Here is a 21,921-nt window from a genome sequence, read left to right as displayed (position 1 = left end):
GAGTGAAAAAGTGCAGAAAAAAAGACAACTCAACAATTATACAGCTTATACAGTTAAATAAAATTGCTTTTTAAATGTTAAATATTGAATAACTTGCGTTTAAAAGCAAATGTGACCATATTTCGCTTATTTTTTCTCACTCCAGCGAACAGACTAAAAGCACTATGGCCAGAACTCTCTGCAGCCAGTTTGCAAAGCTCTCTCTCCTCTCCGCTTTGATTAATTTTCTTCTATTTTCCACATATATTCCTGTCGTAAGCTTAGCAGTGTGTGGCCGAAATCTGAGAACATCCAAATTATTTAGATTCAGTATTATGATGAATAAAAATCACGTGTTTATTCAAGAAAAAAGGCGTTTACATCATGCTAGTCAACCGATGCTGACTGACACATTCAGCTGACATCTCATCCCTGTATATTGTGTTGCATTAAATAAAATTATTAACAGCACAGTAAATCAGAATCAGAAAGAGCTTTATTGCCAAGTATTTTTGCACACACAAGGATTTTTTCTTGGTACTGAAGCACATATACAATGACAACAAGAAACATTGTAATAAAAATTCTGAGAATAAAAATATGAAAATTGTATAAAGGTCAGGTTTAGTCAGAATAAACATTTACAGATTATGAACATATTTACAGTATTTTGAATAGTATAAATATAAATATAAATATCATCTGAGTTTAGAAGATATTACACTAAACAGTGGGAGTATTGCACTTGGGAGGTATGTTAACTGTTCAGAAGGGAAATGGCCTGTGGGAAGAAACTGTTCCTGTGCCTAGATGTTCTTGTAGCCAGTGATCTAAATCGCCGTCTTGACAGTAACAGTTCAAACAGGAGGTGTCCAGGGTGAGTGGAGTCTGTGATGATTTTACCTGCTCTCCTCCTCACTCTGGAAGAGTACAGGTCCTTAAAGTAACACTATTTAGTTTTTCAACCTTCATAATATATTTCCAAGACCCTTGTGATGGTACATCGACTTACAATAGGTTAAATGACACGTCTGCCATAGCCTCACGTGGTCTGTATCGCTTTTACTGGCACTATGTAACTTCGGGTTTCGGGTAGTAACCAGAGCACAAAAAGAACTACAAAATCCGACTGCTTTACGGCATACATAGTTTTTCTTCGTTTGTGATGTCTTTCATAAAATCATGCATCATACTCTACCTTGTCTGTGGCCATTGTTGATTCCAAAGCCTGTGATGGATAAACAGTGAGCGTGCGTGGCGACCGCAGAGGAAAAGTTCCTTGGTGTTGCTTTAAGGGTAGGCTAAATACTAAATAGACCAAATAAAATATTACAAACCATTTTACAGATGAAATGCACCAACTTGAGTACTGCTCTCTCCTGACGAGGATGCAAAAAGCCTGCATAACCCATCTGCTGGGTTGTTGTAGTAAAGCCACCGCTGGGTTGTTGTGTCGGATGGGGGAGGGGTGTATTGTTTAAATTATCATTAACATTGAGCCAGCTACTAACCCAATGGCTGGGTGATACAAAAACTACCCAACCATGGACTAAATAACCCAACAAAATGACCCCAACAGGCTCAGCCAAGTGTTTGGGTAGAAAAAACAAACCAGCGTTATTTTAGAGTGTATCAGAGAGAAAATACTTTCTCTAGTATGTGTTGAGAACAGTGTGTGTATGTGTGAGAGAGAGGGAAGCAGTGCTGCTGAGTCTGCAGTTTATGGTGGATTATCTTAATGTCATATTACGGGCCAGACAAACAGTTATGTCCTTAAAAGTCATGCGCTGCTGATGACAGCCTATACGGCAGACACTTTTAAAACCCCTCATCGACTGAGAGCTATTTTACTTCTTGCAGATCATTGACCTAAACCAGTAATTGATGTAGATATGTTAGCCATTCTGTCATTTTACAAAATCTATCTATCTATCTATCTATCTATCTATCTATCTATCTATCTATCTATCTATCTATCTATCTATCTATCTATCTATCTATCTATCTATCTATCTATCTATCTATCTATCATTCGTTAGTAGGTTTCCTAAATGTTCCCTTAAGAAAAACAATGTGAGACTAGTGTTTGTCTTGATAAACTTGTTTTCTAGTCATCCATTGAAAAATCTTTCATGATTCATTAATTTGTGTAGTAGAGAGCACTCCGTATTTATGGATGTTGTCAGGCTAAAGGGCATTGTATTGTCCTCCTAATGCACGCTGTGCTTTTAGAAGTCACCTTGAGTGTCTCTGCACTGTCTGGAGGCTCTCTGAGAGTCACCGACCGATTGATCCAAGAGATAGACTTCATCAGAGCATAGAATGATATCCTCTCTGCATATCCCAAGGCTAAAAGAGACGTCTGGACACACACACACACGCAGTCTTCATATGCTTCATTATTCCTCTGGTATTATCTTGGTATACAAGTGTAAGAATGACCTGCATTTGGAGAGTCCTCACTAAAACATCTAGATGGATGAATCTCATTACCATATGCTAAACATTTGTGCACCACTTTTATGTCCAAGATGATAACCAAATTATTCATGCAACGTGATGAGGTTATGATGATAAAAAAATTTTTTGCACTCCACAACTACCTTTTCTTCTGTGGTAATGTGTGAAATATGGGGTTATCTTCTTCTCCCTGTTGTTGTGTAATGCTTCGCCAGCTTGTCTTTTGAGCATCTCACCCTGAGATTTTTTTTTATGTTAGTATGTAGTTTACAATAGTTTACAATAACTGTGCAGTATTGAGCAAGGGTTGTGCAAAATTCTGAACTTCCATAAGGCATATACACCTCCAAACTTCAAGGCTTTTTAACTTTAACTTTTATATTTTGTCAAGCCAGCATTCGCTTTTATAGTTAAAAATGACTAAAATGACAATCTCTTTGAATTTCGGTTAATTTTAATTATACTACTTCTTTAACTTACATTCAGATTTAAATTGCAATTCTGCTAACTAACTCGATTTACAATCAATTCAAGCTCAATTCAGCTCATAAATTTGACGCTTAGCATGTGTTCTCTTTTCTATTTGGGGTCAAATATTTTTGTATAAAAATCACTAAACTGTGTAACTTACCAATTCACCATCTCTCTCTTTTCATAGTGGGATGTTTTTTGATGGGAATCACACATACATGATCGAACCGGGAGGAGAGAATACTACAAGTGTAAGTATAGTTGATTCCTGCATTAAACAAAGAGAATGTTCTTCCATATATGCATTATATATCGTCCAGTTATATCGTCATTATATCAGTATTTTAATTTTATATATATATTTATAAAGTGCGTCATATCTTTATCCGCTATAAAGTAAAAATAATGATTGTATTGGGCATAATTTCTATACTACTGCATCTCTACTTAAGTTTTAAGGTGTATAGATGAAACTTTTTTTGAAATTGTGGGGTGGTGACAGAATGGTCCCATGAAACACGTGTCGTACATCCCATGTTTTCTGGAGGTAACCGATACGGTTAAGTAAAAAAACGTACTCGGTTACTAACGTAACCTCGGTTCTCTCTAGAGAGGGAACGAGTACTGCGTAATATCTTACGCTATGGGGAAAACCTCTTTTCCACGAGATATTGAAGCCAAAAATTATCCTTTAATTTTGATTAATGTAAAACGCTGTGCGGCAGCGTGCAGACATAGGCAAGACGGCTCGCGCGCCTATTGGCTGCCCTGCGGCCACAGCAGCAAGCCTATCGAGAGAGGCCCTGCGTGACGTGACGTCCAATGGGGGTACTTCGCGCCCATTTCGTCGCGTCCCGCCAGAATAGGCGTGGCCTTGGCCTATAAATACGCTCGACAGGCTGATACAAACTGGTTTTCAACGTTGAAGCGAACCAGCGCTGTTGTATGCACGGCAAGATACGCAGTACTCGTTCCCTCTCTAGAGAGAACCGAGGTTACGTTAGTAACCGAGTACGTTCTCTTACGAGAGTATCTCTCGTACTGCGTAATATCTTACGCTATGGGGAACACAATGTAAGACGCCGTGCGTACTGGGATCCGACACCAAAGTCCCAAGGGCAGTAGCCCGGGGCTCATATAGTGCATAATCACCGTAGACTCACAGAGAGTCGGAGAAGAGAGGCTACCAGCATCATTCCCCACGTAATAGCATCCCATAGGAGCTAGTTATGTCAACAATATATCCCGCAGACAGGGTGAACGCGTTCAGCCTGAACTGGGCAAAAATACGGGCTATTCAACACCCATGGAAGTGTTCCATCGATCAGTGAGTGATACTCAATCAAAACTCAGCATTTTGCGCCGGCGCAGCGGGACAGATAGTACTGAATTCTAGACCGACAGCAGCTTGGCCTGTAAGGCGGGAACTTCTAGGTTATAGAACCTTATAAATGTAGACGGCGAGGCCCAGCCTGCCGCCATACAGATATCATGCAAGGAAATCCCACTAGACCACGCCCACGAAGAGGCCACGCCTCTCGTGGAGTGCGCTCTGACACCCAAAGGACACTGCAGGCCCTTAGAAGTGTAAGCCAGCGCTATGGCATCGACTATCCATCTGGATAGGCTCTGTTTTGATGCGGCCAGTCCCTTGGAGCGTCCGCCAAACAAAACAAAGAGCTGCTCGGTCTGCCTGAAGACAGACGAGCGGGACACATAAGCTCTCAGCACCCTGACGGGGCAAAGGAGATTAGCATCCGCTTCCTCATTGTTCACCGGGAGGGCGCACAGGGAAATAACCTGGGCCCTGAACGGTGTGTTGAGGGATTTTGGCACGTACCCGTGCCTTGGTTTGAGTATGACTTTTGAGTCATTAGGCCCAAACTCAATACAGGACGCGCTTACTGAAAGCGCTTGCAAGTCCCCCACGCGCTTCATTGAAGCAAGAGCCACAAGAAATACCGTTTTGAAAGACAGGTGCTTCATGTCTGACAAATGGATTGGCTCGAATGGGGCACCTTTCAGGGCTTCCAGAACCGTAGAAAGGTCCCACATAGGGACTGAGGGAGGTCTGGAAGGATTCAGCCTCCGCGCTCCCCTGAGGAATCGCACGACAAGGTCGTTCTTCCCCAGTGACTGGCCAGACGTCGGTTTTGCAAACGCCGCTATGGCCGCCACGTATACTTTGAGCGTGGACGGGGTTCTACCCTTATCCAGCAGCTCCTGAAGGAAGGAGAGCACTTCCGTAACCCCGCAGTCTACGGGTGTAAAGCCCTGAGCTTGACACCAGGTAGAGAACACTGACCATTTCGAGGAGTAGAGCCGTCTAGTAGACGGGGCCCTAGCCTGCGTGATCGTGTTTAACACTCCCTCCGGGAGGTTAGCGGGTACCCGTTGATGGCCCACACATGTAGGGACCATAACTCCGGGCGAGGATGCCAAATCGAGCCCTTTGCCTGAGAGAGGAGGTCTCTCCTCACCGGTATCGGCCACGGGGCAGTGCTGGCCAGCTGCATCAGGACTGGGAACCAGGTTTGGTTCGTCCATAGCGGAGCCACGAGCAGCACTGGGCATCCATTTTCCCTGATTCGTTCCAGCACTTGGGGCAGGAGCGAGACGGGGGGAAAAGCATAGAGGGGGCGTCGGGGCCATACGTGGGCCAGCGCGTCCCTGCTCTTGGAGAAAAAGTCCGGACAGTGAGCGTTTTCCTGGGACGCGAACAGGTCCACCTGCGCTCTGCCGAATGTCTCCCACAGCAGTTGGATCGTCTGCGGGTGCAGCGACCATTCCCCTGCTGGGACATTGTTTCTGGACAGTCTGTCTGGTCCCAGATTCAGGTGACCAGGCACATGCGCTGCTTTCAGTGAAAGCAGGTTGTGCTGAGCCCAGCCCAGGAGGCGTTTCGTCAGCCTGTAAAGGCTTCGGGACCTGGTGCCGCCCTGGTGATTTATGTATGCCACCACTGACATGTTGTCCGACCGGACTAAGACGTGGCGGCCTTTTATCTGGGGACAAAAACGCCTTAGCGCGTTGTCTACTGCCAGCATTTCTAGACAGTTTATGTGTAGGAGCTTCTCCCGTTCTGACCACTGGCCAAAGAACGGTCTGCCCTCGAGCAGTGCTCCCCACCCCGAGGTGGAGGCGTCCGTGGACACCACCATCACACTCGAGGGAGTCCCCAGACTCACGCCTGACTGGTACCAGTCGGCTTTTTTCCAAGGTTTCAGAGCCGAGACGCATTTCCTGTCGACCCTGAGGCGAAACAGACCAGCGGCCCAAGCCCCGGGCGGAACTCGTGCTTTCAGCCATAACTGCAGTGGGCGCATGCGAAGCAGGCCCAGCTGAAGTACTGAAGATGCTGAGGCCATAAGGCCCAGCATTTTCTGAAACCGTTTGAGCTGGACTATAGAGCCGCGGCGGAAGGATTTCACGGCGCGCTGAATGTTCAGTCCTCGCTCCGGCGACAGACGTGCTGTCATAGACAGGGAGTCCATCACTGTTCCCAGGAAGGAGATTTCCTGGCTGGGAGACAGCGAACTCTTCGCCCAATTGACTGTGAGACCCAAATTCTCGAGATGCTCGAGTAATGCGGTCTTGTGTTCTATGAGCTCTGATCGTGATCGAGCTAGAATCAACCAGTCGTCCAAGTAGTTCAAAACTCGCATGCCCTGAAGTCTCAGGGGTGCGAGAGCCGCGTCCATGCACTTCGTGAATATACGGGGTGCTGGAGACAGGCCGAACGGTAGGACTGTGTATTGATATGCCTGGCCCTCGAAGGCGAATCTCAAGAATCGCCTGTGACGTGACGCAATCTGTATTTGGAAATAGGCGTCTTTCAGATCTATTGACATGAACCAGTCTCCCTGGCGCACGTGCGCGAGGATTTTGCTGGTTGTCAGCATTTTGAACTTGCGTTTCAGAAGCGCTTTGTTCAATTGTCGCAGATCTAGAATGGGTCTGAGACCCCCGTCTTTTTTCGGTACCAGAAAATATCTGCTGTATACACCCCCTTCGCTCTGAGCCTGAGATAAAGGTTCTATGGCCCCTTTGCTCAGTAGTTTCGCTATTTCGGTTCGAAGTAGATGAGATACTTCGTTGTCCACCGTGGTTTCGACACGCGCCGTGCAACGGCGGGGACGTCGAGCGAACTGTAGCGAATAGCCTCTCTTTATAGTGTTCAACACCCATTCTGATACCCCGGGAAGCATTGCCCATGCATTCGCGTGGATAGCTAGAGGCAGAATGATATCCGGGCTCTGGCCGCGGCACAGCGGCGGCTGCAGAGCTTCGGTGTGCTGAGACATGAACACTGCGTTTAGAGTGCGCGAGGCGGGGGGGCGCGCCGATCACGGCGGGCAGGCTGTTCGCACTCACTTTCTCTATGACACATTGTGGAGAGAGAACGAGCGGGACAAGCCCCGTAGGGTTCAGCGTGTCTGTGAGTGAATGTGGGCGCGGGACAGCGGGCACATTTACTGCACTGAAAACACCGTCGGCTTGCGCTGACTGAATATGTGTTGGTTTCGTTTTTACAGAAACCGTGGGACACGCACTGTGTAGTGTTTGTGGGCACTGTGTCGTGGGCACATTCACTACGTTTGCACAATCGACATGAGTCGATTTTATTTGTGCTAGCCCTGAACTGTGGCGGGCTGTGTCTGTGTGTGGGAATGGGCACTGTGACGTGGGCATTCTTACAACACTCATAACACCATCGGCTATGGCCGGGACACCAGAAAATACACTCTTTATTGGATTTATCTGGGTAGCCGTAAAAACGGCTGTTGTGTGCAGGCAAGCGGGCAAATGAACCGACTTGTTGACTGCTAAATACACTGGAACAGTCACATCGCATGGAACTGGACGAGCGAAATGTTTCGGTGAAAATCCGGCCGCAGCGAGATTTGAACACCGTCGCTTTCCTAGGATGGCTAGGAAGGCTTTGAGACCTCGGGCTTGATCTCAATCCTCGGCCGGGGCCCGCGCTGAGGGGGGCGGCGTCCAGCAGAGCGAGAGCGCGGTCTCTGTTCTCGGGCCTGGCGGCGCTGAGAAGCGGCGGCGGGTGGTGCAGGCTGTGGCTGTGAGCTGCGGGCAGACGGCTGTTTCGAGCGACCTGCTGCGGAGCTAGAGCGCTTCGGGAGGAAGTGCTTCATAGCCTGCGATGTCTTCTGAACCTCCTGGAATCTGTCCGCGAAATCTTTGACGGCAGATCCGAAGAGGCCCACTGGCGAAATGGGCGCGTCGAGAAACACAGAGCGCTCCGAATCCGTCATTTCAGACAGCGTTAGCCATAGGTGTCTCTCAGCCACGGTGAGAGAGGCCATGTTCCGCCCAACGGCCTGTGCAGCAGATTTAGCGGCGCGAAGAGCCAGGTCTGTAGCGCTCCTTAAATCCGCAACGCTGATCGATCCCACGCCTTCCTCGTCCATTTTTCGGAGAAGGTCGGCCTGGAAGATCTGCAGGATGGCCATTGTGTGTAGCGCCGACACAGCTTGCCCGGCGGCGGTGTAAGCGCGACCGTGCATGGCTGACGTCACTCGGCAGGCTTTAGATGGCAACACCGTCTGTGCTCGCCGTCCAGCAGAGGGCGGGCAGAGATGTGATGCTACCGCTGCTTCCACAGGAGGAAGAGAAAGGTACCCTCTGTCTTTCGCACCGTCTACAGTGGAGAATGCAGCAGAGACAGATGTACGCATTCTGGCCGAGAAGGGGGCGTTCCAAGACCTCGCGACTTCTTCGTGAAGCTCAGGAAGAAAAGGCGCGGGTCTGGACTGTGATGGGGCGTGGTCCTTCTTGAGGAAACATCCATCCAGTCGGTTGCGCGGGGGTTGCGCGGGCGCCTCCCAGTCGAGGCCGAGGTTGTCGACGGCTTGAGAGAGCAGACGCATCAACTCAGACTCAATGCCCGCTCTTTTCCCGGAAGGCTCGCGAACAGCGGAGGGGAGGTCCACAGAGCTCGCCCAATCTTCGCTGTCTGACGCCAGGATAGAACAAGCCTCGGCTGTTTCGTCGATCTCAATGGCGGAAGCGGTGGCAGACGGCGGCCGCTGTCCATCGGTGAGTGACTCGAGCGATGCCGGCGAAGCTAGCGGGCGAACCGGCGAGCTTAGGCGGGCAGGAGAGGGCTCGGGAACGCGCTGAGCGCGGCGCTTTTTACGGCGCGGCGTCGCAGCGGGTTGAAGTGCAGGCTCTGAGAAGGATGCCAGGCGAGTCCTCAGAGTCACCATAGGCATTAGCTCGCAATGAGGGCATCCGCCTTCGACGAGAGCGAGAGCCGCATGATCCTCACCCAGGCAGGAAGCGCAGATGACATGACGGTCCCCGTCGCTGAGTGTGGCTCGGCACGAGCCGCAGGATCTTTGCATCTTTAAAAAGACGCTTGCTCTTTTAGAACAGATAGAAAACAGAGATAGAGTGTGAGTCGCAGCGGCGAACACACACTCAGCAGTGAAAAGGATATGAACGCCGGAAAGCGTAGCAGGTACGGCGGCTGAAGGCGGCGAGGTGCAGGCCAGCGACTTCAGGCTCGAAGGCTCGTCCCGCAGAAGGCTTACAATCAGACGGCGCGGCTTCTCACTCCGGATCCAGCGATGCAGTAGTGCTTCGCTGAAGAGTTGAAAATCAGTTTGTATCAGCCTGTCGAGCGTATTTATAGGCCAAGGCCACGCCTATTCTGGCGGGACGCGACGAAATGGGCGCGAAGTACCCCCATTGGACGTCACGTCACGCAGGGCCTCTCTCGATAGGCTTGCTGCTGTGGCCGCAGGGCAGCCAATAGGCGCGCGAGCCGTCTTGCCTATGTCTGCACGCTGCCGCACAGCGTTTTACATTAATCAAAATTAAAGGATAATTTTTGGCTTCAATATCTCGTGGAAAAGAGGTTTTCCCCATAGCGTAAGATATTACGCAGTACGAGAGATACTCTCGTAAGAGAACAAGCCGGCATTTAATTTATTTTTTTAAGAAAATCCTGACCTTGGCCATTGGTCATCTGTGCACAGCTGCACGACGTGCTGGTTCGAGAGACTGTTAGCACCACAGTTCACTCCGACTCGGAATACAAGAACATGAATTGTATTTCTGTTACTACAATGTGCTAAGTTCTAGTAAGGGTGGTTATGAGTAGTTAAAAAATCCTTCTAATATATGTTGGTGTAAGATGATGTCCCCCCCCCCCACACACACAAACAAACTGTGCCCCTGGATAAAACTACTTGATAGTGATTGTTTGAGGCAAGGAAATGTCCCAGAGCAGTTTAACAGGGTTTTTCCTGTGCAGACAGGGCATAAGTTGACCGATAAGCCCATCACACAGTCGATAGAGACACCTGACTCTGCAAAAGCACAGCTATTATCTGCTAATGGCAGAATCCCACATGAACACTCACAGAGAACCAGGAGGGCATATCTGTGAAAGACGAGCTAATGCTGTGTCACTGAGACCCTAAGGTTTTAGAGAGGAAAATATAACTTCTTAACCTCAGAATGGTGATCTGATATATTAAGTGATTCACAGAGGAAAATGCTAATGAAGAGATTTGTGTCATTTAGATTTTAGAGCAAAGGTGAAAGGCTGAAATGTTAAAGCTCTCTTATTAATAGGAGAATAAAACCTGCTTAGTGACACAGAAGGGAGTTTATGATCCATCTACAGTTTGCTTTTATCAGTCAGTGCTTTGTTTTATCTATTACAGTCGTATTATAAATCTTTATTTATGCTAATAGAAATGTCTTTAAGGTAATATAAAGACGTTATTTAAATATATAACACACACACACACACACACACACACACACACACACACACACACACACACACACACACACACACACACAATGTAATGTCTATATACAATACATTTATTAACTTAACAGGAAAATAATGTTCTAATAATATTGTTAAATATAAAATTAAATGTCCCCAACTAAGCAATCCAAAAACCAATGGCGACAAAGGAGAAGAAAGGAGAAAAAAGCGACAGTGGCAAGGAACCAAAACTCCATCAGTGACAGAATGGAGAAAAAAACCTTGGGAGAACCCAGGCTCAGTCGGGGGGCTAGTTCTCCTCTGGCCAACGAACGAACAGTGTATGATTATGATTCAGGCAGCATTCACTTCAGTATAATTAATACATTTATATTGTATGTATATATTTAATTATTTTCTTCATTTTATATAGGCTATATTATTTCCGAAAATAAAGTGCAACATAAAAAATCGCCGCTTTAAGTATAGACAGAAGTATAGTTGATTATAATGGGAGCAATAGTTTTTGATATTTTTTTTGTATATGAATCTCAAGACCTTTGTATCTGATGTTACTGATTCCTAGTTTACCTCTTAGTTAGTTGTTTTTTCCTCTCCACAACTGCCTTTTCCTCTGTGGTAATGTGTGGAATGGTTGTCTTCTTCTTCCGGCTGTTGAGTAATGCTTCGTCAGCTTGTCTCATGAGGATCTCACCCTTTTATTTATCATCTTTATCCTGATGGTTTGGTCATGTTTCATATATAAACCTCATGACCTTGCGTGTTGGTGACCTCAGTAACACGGTGGTCTTCTTATCTGATTCATTCAGACACAAACTAGAGGGGCAGTATCGTCCTGTTCACCATATGGCACATGCATCTGTCATCCGGCTCACACTGCAGCAGGGGACATAAAAACGTGTCCCTCTTTGGCCTCTGTAGCGTCTCTCAGTGCTAGATGCTACACAAAGCTCACAATACACCAGGGTCTCTGCATCACAGCCCACCTAGAGTCAACAAGAAATCAAAGTGGACGCTGTTTGCTTTCTTAATCATGTTTGTGATTTTATGCACGATTCATATGTTCCCAAAGTGAAAAGGTTAATTCAACATTCTTTATTGTCACTATACAATGGTAAAGCAAAATTGATGCAATCCTTACGGTACCATCACATATAGCTTGTGCGGACTAACATTTAATTTAAATAATATAATTTAAGTAGAATAGAAACGGTACAATAATGACCAATATACAGTACAATACATCAATAAACAATATGCCATAATCAAGACAACACAAAGACAATATAAAACAATACTCACAAAACCAGTGCAAGCGAGGCAACAGTCAAATAGTACACAAAATATTGCACAGTAAGCAGTAAGTACTGCATGATATTGCACATAATGAAAAGTGAGGTAAGTGCAACAGAATATAAACCAATTTGTATAATATAGTGTAACTTATATACACTGAAATATACAGAGGGTGTTGTTAACCTTCTATAGGTTGAGATATAACATCAGATTGGTGCATTTCTCAGTTTATGAGTATGTGTATGTGTGCTGGCAGTGTTCAACTCCCGTATGGTGCTGGGGTAAAAGCTGTTCTTGAGTCTATTGGTCCGCGATTTGATGGACCTAAATCGTTTACCAGAGGGCAGTAATTCAAACAAATGATGACAGGGATGCAAAGGATCCTTTAAAATGTTTCCTGCTCTTCTGAGACCGCCTGCAGCGTAAAGCTCTTTTAGGGAAGGCAAAGGGCAGCCAATGATTTTTTTGTGCAGAGTTGATTACTCTCTGAAGAGCTTTCTTATCTGCCGCTGAGCTGCTTGCGTACCACGCAGAGATGCAGTAGTTTATCACACTCTCGATGGAACAGCGATAGAAGGAAACTAGCAGCTGCTCTTGTAGGTGGTTCTTTCTGAGAATCCTCAAGAAATAGAGTCGGTGCTGTGCTTTTTTGACTGCTGCTGTGGTGTTTGTGCTCCAGGAGAGATCCTCGGCGATGGCCGTGCCCAAGAATCTGACGGCTGGAACCCTCTCCATCTCTGTAAGCTGCGTCGTCTCCTCCTGAGATGAGTCCAACTATAGTCGAGTCATCTGCGAATTTGATGATAGTGTTGGTAGAATGAGTCATGAGTGTAAAGGACATAGAGAAGTGGACTAAGCACACAGAATTGTGGGGCACCTGTGCTGAGAATTAAGGTGGAGGAGGAAAAGGGACCGTCTGGGGGCGGTTGGTCAGGAAGTCCTTAATCCAGTGACAGATAGATGAGGAGAGACCTAAGCCCAGCAGTTTGGCTACCAGCCTGTCAGGAATGACTGTGTTAAAGCTGAACTATAGTCAATAAAAAGTATCCTCACAAAGCTGCTGTGGCATTTTAGCTGGAGCAATGCTGTGCAGGGCAGTAGCGATGGCATCTTCTGTGGATCTATTGGTTCTGAATGCGAACTGATGTAGGTCGAAGGTGTTTGGAAGGCTGGCTTTGATGTGCTGTTGATCCAGCCTCTTAAAGCACTTCATAATAACTGGGGTAAGTGCAACCGGGCGGTAGTCGTTAAGACCACTGATGACTGTTTTCTTCAGTAGTGGGATAACTGTTGCTGACTTCAGGCAAGATGGGATGTTGGCTGTTGACAGGGACAGGTTGAAGATCTTTGTGAAGACTGAAGAGAGCTGGTCTGCACATTCTCTGAGCACGCTTCCCGTCACTCCATCTGGGCCTGCAGCCTTCCTTGCATTAACAGCTCTGAGCAGACTCAGACGCACCCTGTGTTCCTGTATAATAAATGGGGGTGCATGTATACTCTGCTTTCGCACCCTTGATGGCACTCTTAAGGTTAGCTCTGGCTGCACTGTAGAGGGCTTTATCTCTGGACCTGAAGGCAGCATTATGGTCTTTTAAGCAAGTCCTGACCTCTCTAGACATCCAGGGCTTCTGGTTGGAGTAAATCCGGATGCGTTTGTCGACAGTGACATTGTAGTACTGTAGATGTGTACACCTCCAAATCCTGATTGTCGAAGACATCCCAATTGGTTCTTTCGAAACAGTCTTGGAGGCGAGAAGAGGCTCCATCTGGCCATTTTTTCAGTCTTGGTAGTGGTGGAAGCTTTCCTTCTTAAGGGGGTGTATGCTGGTATTAAATCCAGAATTGATGAATGATAATTCCTTGCCATCATTCATCAAAATATAATAACTATTTCATAGTATATTTACTATATTTTACAATTGATGTCAGCTCGGCTGAAAATAATTTGAACTCTAAGCCAAATAGCTAAGAATATACAGTATATTTACAGATAGCTTATTACAATGTTGCTTTTCTAAAATATTTCACAGTAAAAAAAAAAAAAAACTAATTTATTTAAAGGGGTCATATAATGGTACATGCAGATTTACAAGTTGATTGTACTGAAATGTGTGTTGGCAATGCCTGTACACAACCATCATATAATGATAAAAATCCATCCAGTGTTTTTGTTTTAAACTCCTTATATGTTTTCCCCTGCCTCAAATTGAGCCACACCCCACCCACGATTGAAAATTGACAGCAGCGTTTCAACACAGACCCGCCCTGAGCGAGCTGTCATCGTAGTCTGCCATTGTTGATACACTGGAGCAGAATGGCGTCTAAGCGATTGTGGTGTTCTGTTCTTGGCTGTAATAAGGAGCACAGCAGTAATTTTGGTGTTCCTAAACTCGAACCGCTGAGTTTTATTTTTGATGGGAATATTCCCAACGATCTAGGTAAATGCTTTTATGTTTGCGCTAATCATTTCTTCACCAGACTGCTTTATAAACGAGGGTCAGTGTAAATCTTATTTTTCTAAGAAGCTGGTCCTGAAAACAGAATCTGTACCAACTACTCGTGTTCTTGCTGCACCTCCAGAAGAAGTGAGTTGTAACGTTTTATTAACATTTAAATAATAATTTTTGTGTTGTTTACACTCAGGGTATATTACGGCATGTTTTATATGTAACGTTATGACGTTTATAATGAACAACGCGTTATGGTTAATGTGTTATTAAAAACCCTGCCGATACATACAAAAATAGATCAAAGTGACATTACGTTAACCAACCATTCAGAAACGTCCTGTTAAGGGTATATATACAAAATACAAAATATACCGAGCCTTAATTGTCGAACTTCTTTGGGGCCGTCATCTTGTTCCAGGTCCGACTCCGGTTCAAATTGATACGGTTGCACAGATGTGTCCTAGGAGCACTGCCATTCTTTCTCCAAAATATGCCCTCAACTGTTGTCAAGGCAACACTCCACGTGCGTTGTCAAAACGCCCCAAAGAACAGAGGGGCGGAGTGAGCAAAGCTCATTATCATTTAAAGGCATATGCACTGAAACAGCGTGTTGAAAACAGAACTGTTTTTGACCAGGTAAAATGAGTGTTCCCTTTCGTCCTGGGAACTCCGACGTGTCGTCGGGGGAGTTCCCTGACAAATTGGGATCACGCTAGGGAGACCAATTCCCTTCGAATGAATTAAAACGAGCCAATGAAAATTGGCATGCAAGATTTGTATTCCGCGACCCGCCTACCAGCGTAGGTATAAAAGGCGGAAGTGAACATTGCGCAATGCTTTTAGCTTCGGAGCCGACCGATTGTGTCCTCTCTGAGTGAGTGAGCTTTAAGATTGTATTTTTCTTACGGCTACGAGTCTGCTGTTTCGGGAGGGGATCTCTCTGTGTTGGTGAGATGGCGTTTCAGCGACCGCGCGGTTCCTGTCTGCGTCTATGTGCTTTTAATTCAAAAGCTGTTTTCACAGCTGGTAAACGGTTGAGTGCGCACAGCGGGCTTGCAGTTTCCCCGCTGTGTTGCCGCGTTGGGTCCCTGTGTGCTTCAGCACGATAGAGAGAGTACTTTCTTCCTGAAAGAGCAACACGAGTGAAGATCGCGTCCTTTTCAGGATGACGTTTCACTCGTGTGTTTCTGGATGCGATCGTTTCCTGTCCTTATTTGACGGCCACGTTCATTGTTTCACCTGCCTAATCAGTATGTGAGACTACGTTCGTGGGTGGTTCATGTTCTCTCAGGAGTGCATGACCACGTCGGCAAGTTGTTCGTCTCCCCTTTCTCGTAAAGGCTTGAGCCGCTCAGCGTGCCGTGTGCCATTCATTAATTCATTGGGTTGTCACGGCAACCCAGCGCGCGTCATTTGGCGCTCAAGATGCGCGGTCAAGATCAAGACTCGCGTGCCTCTATGAGGTGAGTCCCTTTGCTTATTTCCCGATCTAGTTTCTCTTCTGGTGCACCAGAGGAGGGCTACTTTGGCGAATAACATTGGTGATCTGAGGGTTTCAGTGAGCACGAACCACTCACTCCTCTAGCCCATCGCAAACATGCTGAGACTGTGTTCGTGGGTGGTTTATGCTATCTTATGAGAGCATGACCACGTCGGCACGTTGTTCGCCCTGCCTGAAGGCTTGAGCGCCCAGCGTGCCGTGTGTCATCGAAGCGATGGCCACGGTCACTATCTTGCCCTCCTGGTTGACGGCCACGATCACTGTTTCACATGCATAATCACTGTTTCACATGCCTAATCATGTTCTCTCAGGAGTGCATGACCACGTCGGCACGCTGCTCGTCTCCCCTTTCTCGTAAGGGCTTGAGCCGCTCAGCGTGCCGTGTGCCGTCGAGACTTTCAGATGGGATTCTGGTCCTTCTCATGAGGGACCAAGCATTTCATTTGGGGCCCCAGGGAGGACAGATGTCGATCGCTACATCGGAGAGAGGGCTGTTATACTCTGAAAATGATGCTGAGTTCCTACTATAATGTTGTGTTCTCATGCTGATTCAGACTTAACAGCCACACGTTCCTGGGCTGTTCTAAAGTGCCTGGATGTGTGTGAAGAATTTTGCCAGTATGGAAGCATTTTGGTGCCAATATGGCAAGCCAAACATGCCTAAATCTGCAGAAGTTTTTCCTCACTCACTACCACTGCACGTGCGTAGTTCTAACTCGGGGTTGAGCTGTGCTTAGTGACTGACCGTGATTAGTCACAGCACTGGCTTTCGGTTAGACGATGTCCACACTGGTGGTCCAGAAGCACCTCAAAGCCAGCCCGCTCGGAGTTTGTTTTTCCCCAGCAAAGGGAAGGAAAGCAACCCTGAGAGGAGCGACCCAGAGTATGTGACGATCTGCTCTTTGGGAGTGCGTGTCATCACCACTCCTTCCCCCGGGGGAGGGCCGGGTGGAGAATTTCGTTTCTGTTCCGCCGCTGTATCAGCGGTACCCAAAGTTTGAGCAGTCCACTTCCTCTGAGTCGTTCACGGGCCCCAGCGCTCAGATGGCAGTGAGGGCTACGGCCTTGTCACTCTCGTCTCTCGCTGGGTGAGGGGAAACCAGGACTCGATGCCCCCGGGCCTCGTCCCTCGTTTCCCCTCACGGTCGAGACTGGCAGTATAATAAGACCAGTTTCCTCCGTCCGAGAGGGTCAGAATGGCAGTGCGTGCCACCCCCGAGCTGCACCACTCCCGTTCCCCTCTCCCCAGCTTGCAGATAGCAGTGACGCAGCCTCGGCTGCGTCGCTCCGGTCTGCAGCTGGGCCCGGAGGCGCAGAGACAGTCAGGGCCTCGTTCCTCGTCTCTCCCCCTCCCCTCGCCACCGGGCAGTCCACAGCAGAACGCCCACGAGCCTTCTCTGCCGTCTGCCCCTCGGTGGAAGCAGGTTGGTGTCAGGCGCACCCAGACCGCCGCTCTCGGTCGCTACAACGCCACCAGAGCCAGGTCCCTGTCTTCCACCTCGCTGCCCCTCCGCGGGTACGCTGGTGGTCCAGGTGGGTTCATTGGGACGCTATCTGGAAGCCTGGCTAGCGCTTCCGGGTCCGTCCCTTTGGCTCATCCGCACCATCCGGTTCGGCTATGCAATTCAGTTTGCATGCCGGCCGCCCAAGTTCAGGGGCGTCCACTTCACCCGTGTGCGGTCGGTGGATGCCCCTGTCTTGAGGAAAGAGATCGATGTCCTGCTGGCGAAGGACGGGATAGAGCCGGTCCCTCCTGCCGAGATGAGGTCTGGGTTTTACAGCCCCTACTTCATTGTACCCAAGAAAGGCGGTGGGTTAAGGCCAATCCTGGACCTGCGTATTTTGAATCGGGCCCTGCACAAACTCCCGTTCAAAATGCTTATGCAGAAGCGCATTTTCGAGTGCATCCGTCCCCAGGATTGGTTTGCAGCGATCGACCTGAAGAACGCGTACTTCCACGTCTCGATTCTCCCTCGACACAGACCTTTTCTTCGGTTTGATTTCGACGGTCGAGCGTACCCTTCGGGCAGGCCCTGTCGCCTCGTGTCTTCACGCAAGTCGCGGAGGCGGCCATTGTTCCCATGAGAGAACAAGGCGTTCGCATTCTCAACTATCTCGACGACTGGTTCATTCTAGCTCACTCGCGGGATGTGTTGTGCGATCACAAGGACATGGTGCTCCGGCATCTCAGCCGGATGGGGCCCCAGGTCAACTGGGACAAGAGCAAACTCTGCCCCGTGCAGAGGATCTCTTATCTCTCTATGGAGCTGGACTCGGTCGCCCAGACTGCGTGCCTCACGGAGGAACACGTCCAGTCAGTTTTCACCTGCCTCAGGTCCTTTCGAGGCAGGACAGCGGTTCCACTGAAACAATTTCAGAGGCTCCTGGGGCATATGGCAGCCGCAGTAACGCCGCTCGGCCTGTTACATATGAGACCGCTTCAGCGCTGGCTTTACGATCGAGTCCCGTGGTGGGCGTGGCACAGCGGCACGTTCCGGGTCAAAGTGACCCCGCACTGTCGCCAAACCTTGTCCCCGTGGTCAGATCCTGCGTTTCTACGGGCTGGAGTGCCCCTAGTCCAGGTTTCCAGGCTTACTGTGCTTTTCACGGACTCCTCTGCCACCGGGTGGGCGGCCACGTACAAAGGGCATGCAGTTTCAGTTCTGTGGACGGGGCCTCAACTGCATTAGCACATTAACTGCCTAGAGTTGCAAGCAGTACGTCTAGCCCTGCGTCGCCTCAAGGGGTTTTTCAGACACAGGCACATACTGGTCCGTACGGACAGCACTGCGACCGTTGCGTATTTCAAGCATCTAGGTGGTCTACGCTCCCGTCGCATGTCGTGACTCGCCTATGGAGTCAGAAGCATCTGAGGTCGCTTCGTGCCGTTCACATTCCAGGGGAGCTCAACCGTGTGGCAGACGAGCTCTCGCGATTGCCTCCCCTGCCAGGATAATGGCGACTCCATCCCCAGGCGGTCCAGCTGATTTGGAGTGTCTTCGGAGCCGCACAGGTAGATCTGTTTGCGTCTCCAGACACGACCCATTGCCAGTGGTTTTACTCCCTGACCGAGGGAACCCTCGGCACGGACACCCTGGCTCACAGCCGGCCCCGGGTCCTGCGCAAGTATGCGTTTCCCCCAGTGAGCCTTCTTGCACAGACTCTGTGCAAGGTCAGGGAGGACGAGGAGCAGGTCCTTCTAGTGGCGCCGTGTTGGCCCACCAGGACTTGGTTCACGGAACTCATGCTCCTCGCTACAGCCCCTCCTTGGCCGATTCCTCTGAGGAAGGACCTTCTTTCTCAGAGACGGGGCACTCTATGGCTCCCGCGTCCAGACCTCTGGAAACTCCATGTCTGGTCCCTGGACGGGAAGCGGAGGTTCTAGGTGGTCTACCACAGGCAGTGGTAGACCCTTTTAGCTTTTGCTGGCAGTAGAGCTTAATATCCTGTCCATTAAGACAGCGCTCCTGTTACCATTGGCCTCCTTCAAGAGGGTCAGGGATCTGCAGGCTTTTTCGATGGACGAATCGTGCCTAGAGTTCGGGCCGGGTGAGACCCGGCTCGGATATGTGCCCAAGGTTCCTACCACTCCCTTCGTGGACCAGGTAGTGAACATCACTCAGATCAGCTCTTTGTCTGTTACGGAGGCCAGCAGAAGGGGAAGGCCTACTCCAAGCAGAGGTTAGCCCACTGGTTAGTGGATGCTATCACCCGAGCATATGGGTGAGCCTTGTCCTCCCAGGTTGCGTGCTCACTCCACTAGAGGTGTTGCCGCTTCCTGGGCTTTGGCTCAAGGCGCCTCGCTGACAGACATCGGTAGAGCTGCGGCCTGGGCGACACCGAACACGTTCGCTAGGTTCTATAGCCTTCGTGTGGAACCTGTTTCCTCCCGAGTTCTGGCTACAGCCAGTGGGTCGAGGGAATAGGTTGTGTCGGCTTGCTACGCCACTCCGCCTCGCAGCGGATACGTGCGTTCCTTGCTCCGTTGGCGCCCTATTTCGGTGAGCCTCGTGAGTTCCTCCTTCACCCCTCGGTGCTGGGCGTGGCGGACCGCCCGGCACCAGGTCTGCTACCTCTAGTAAGGAGTTGCTAGTAGACTGGGTGCTCCAGTGGTTTCTATTGTGACCCATGATGCCACGTGCAGTTCAGCTGTGTCTTACCCTTGACGGAATCGTTCGTCGTCCCTGTTGAGTACGCTCCCACTTCCCCGTGGATTGGGACTACCTCAGGGACTGCCATATGTTTCACTATTCCTTCGGGCTAGTACATATGTGTATTCCTGGCCTTCCTCAGTCAGGCTGGGGCTTCCGCAGCGTTCCCTCCTCTCTTGAGGGAACGCTTTCCCAGTGTTATCCAATATCCACTGTGCGGGTCTTGCGGAACAGCAGTGTGTTTCCCGTGCTAGCTCCCGCAACTTATTTCAAGAAACTACTGCAGGGTAGCTTGCCGGGTGCTGGAAGGGGCCAGCGTTATTAGGGATCCCAATTCGTCAGGGAACTCCCCTGACGACACGTCGAAGTTCCCAGGACGAAAGGGAACGTCTCAGTTACGTATGTAACCCTCGTTCCCTGAGTACAGGGAACGGAGACGTGTTAATAATACAAATTTTAACAGGGATTTAATTCTGGTTAATGTTAAGTTATTAAGGTTAAGGCAGTAATGGCAAATACAGATATATATATATATATATAAAAAAATAAGCACTTTTAAGATACATTGAGGTGCTCCCAAATTTATTGTAGTTGTTTGTGATGCCAAACTTATTCTCTGGATCACAAATTTAATTTGTAATTATTAAATAAAATTCTAATATTGATATATGCAATTAAATCAATCTTACGTTTGCCGGATAGTGTTGGGGGTGGGAGATTGTCTCAGGAATGGGGCAGCGGGCACCCCACCCCACCCCCTTAACATCCTTAACACACTTTCCAAAAAAAGAAAGAAAGTGTGCCAACCCCCAACCTGCTTTCTATTCATGATCTAGTCCCCAAGAGAACACACATCCCCCCTCCTCTGATCCAATACAGAAAACCCCATCTTATTTTAAGCCAATACATCTGATAGGCCATCTGCGTTATAAGGCTAATCCTTCACAAAATGCTGCTTCTCATACGCGAGTTTATGGGGGTGGAGCAGAACAGCCTCCTCAGAAACGAGGTCTGTGTCTCCCTCGTCTTTTTTATCTAGTGCACTGATATTCCCCACTGGCAGCACTCCGTGCATGAATGTGGTGTTCCTGTAGCTCAGCGACATAAATGCCTGATAAACCTGCCTCCAATGCACTGTAAGTCACTATGGATAGAAGTTTCTGCCAAATGCATTGATTTAATTGTAAAATTTTGGAGTTGTTGGATATGTTATGTCAGCTATTGTTTAATGTCTTGAGACTGACTGGCTCTGTTCCAAAACCTAGTGAGCCTTGCTAACTTTTACGAAGCAGCATCCTGAAATGGATCCTCATAAGTGATTGATTTAAAGGGATAGTTCACGCAAAACGTTTGTCATTATTTACTCACCCTCATGACGTTCCAAATCTGTATGAGTTTCTTTCTTCTTGAATACAAAAGAAGATATTTTAAAGAATGCTGGAAACCATTCAGTTGATGGCACTCATTGATTGCCACAGTATATGTACAGCTCACAAAGAAGACACTTTCAAATTGAGCAGCTTTCTGTTGGTCGTGGCAAATTCAAATTTTGTGTGGGTAAATTTTCCACCCTCCTGTGAAAATCCCTATTGAATGGATTTCCTTTAAAATTGCTGGATTTTGCCCACTATAATTTGCCAAACAATGGTAAATGTGATTGCACCTTTAAAACACTCTACATAGGGAGCAACGCTGCATATAAAAAAAATAGTACTCGAGAGAAGCAACTTTCATATGATTTCAGTAGAATTTGCATGAATTTAGCATGTCCCCATGCTTTCGACATTGTACTCTACCAAGCATAAAATACATAGAACACACAAATATTGGATACCCAATTGGTTT

At 48.1% G+C, this 21,921-nt stretch overlaps 1 protein-coding gene across 4 annotated transcripts in view; it reads left to right on the top strand.

Moving 5' to 3' along the window:
• The window catches only part of adam22 (ADAM metallopeptidase domain 22), an 82,071-nt gene that overhangs the window by 27,656 nt on the left and 32,494 nt on the right, over positions 1-21,921 (top strand). For all 4 annotated transcript variants that reach the window (XM_077214809.1, XM_077214808.1, XM_077214811.1 and 1 more), the window contains exon 6: positions 3,098-3,161. In XM_077214809.1, the coding sequence (XP_077070924.1) occupies positions 3,098-3,161 (64 nt within the window). The remainder of the gene's footprint in view (positions 1-3,097; positions 3,162-21,921) is intronic.

Source organism: Siphateles boraxobius, unplaced genomic scaffold, assembly GCF_051911475.1.
Source record: "Siphateles boraxobius isolate OS27281-9 unplaced genomic scaffold, OSU_SipBor_1 68, whole genome shotgun sequence".
Taxonomy (NCBI): Eukaryota; Metazoa; Chordata; class Actinopteri; order Cypriniformes; family Leuciscidae; genus Siphateles; species Siphateles boraxobius.
The sequence above is the reverse complement of the archived record's forward strand: the minus strand, read 5'-3'. Positions and strand labels throughout refer to the sequence as shown.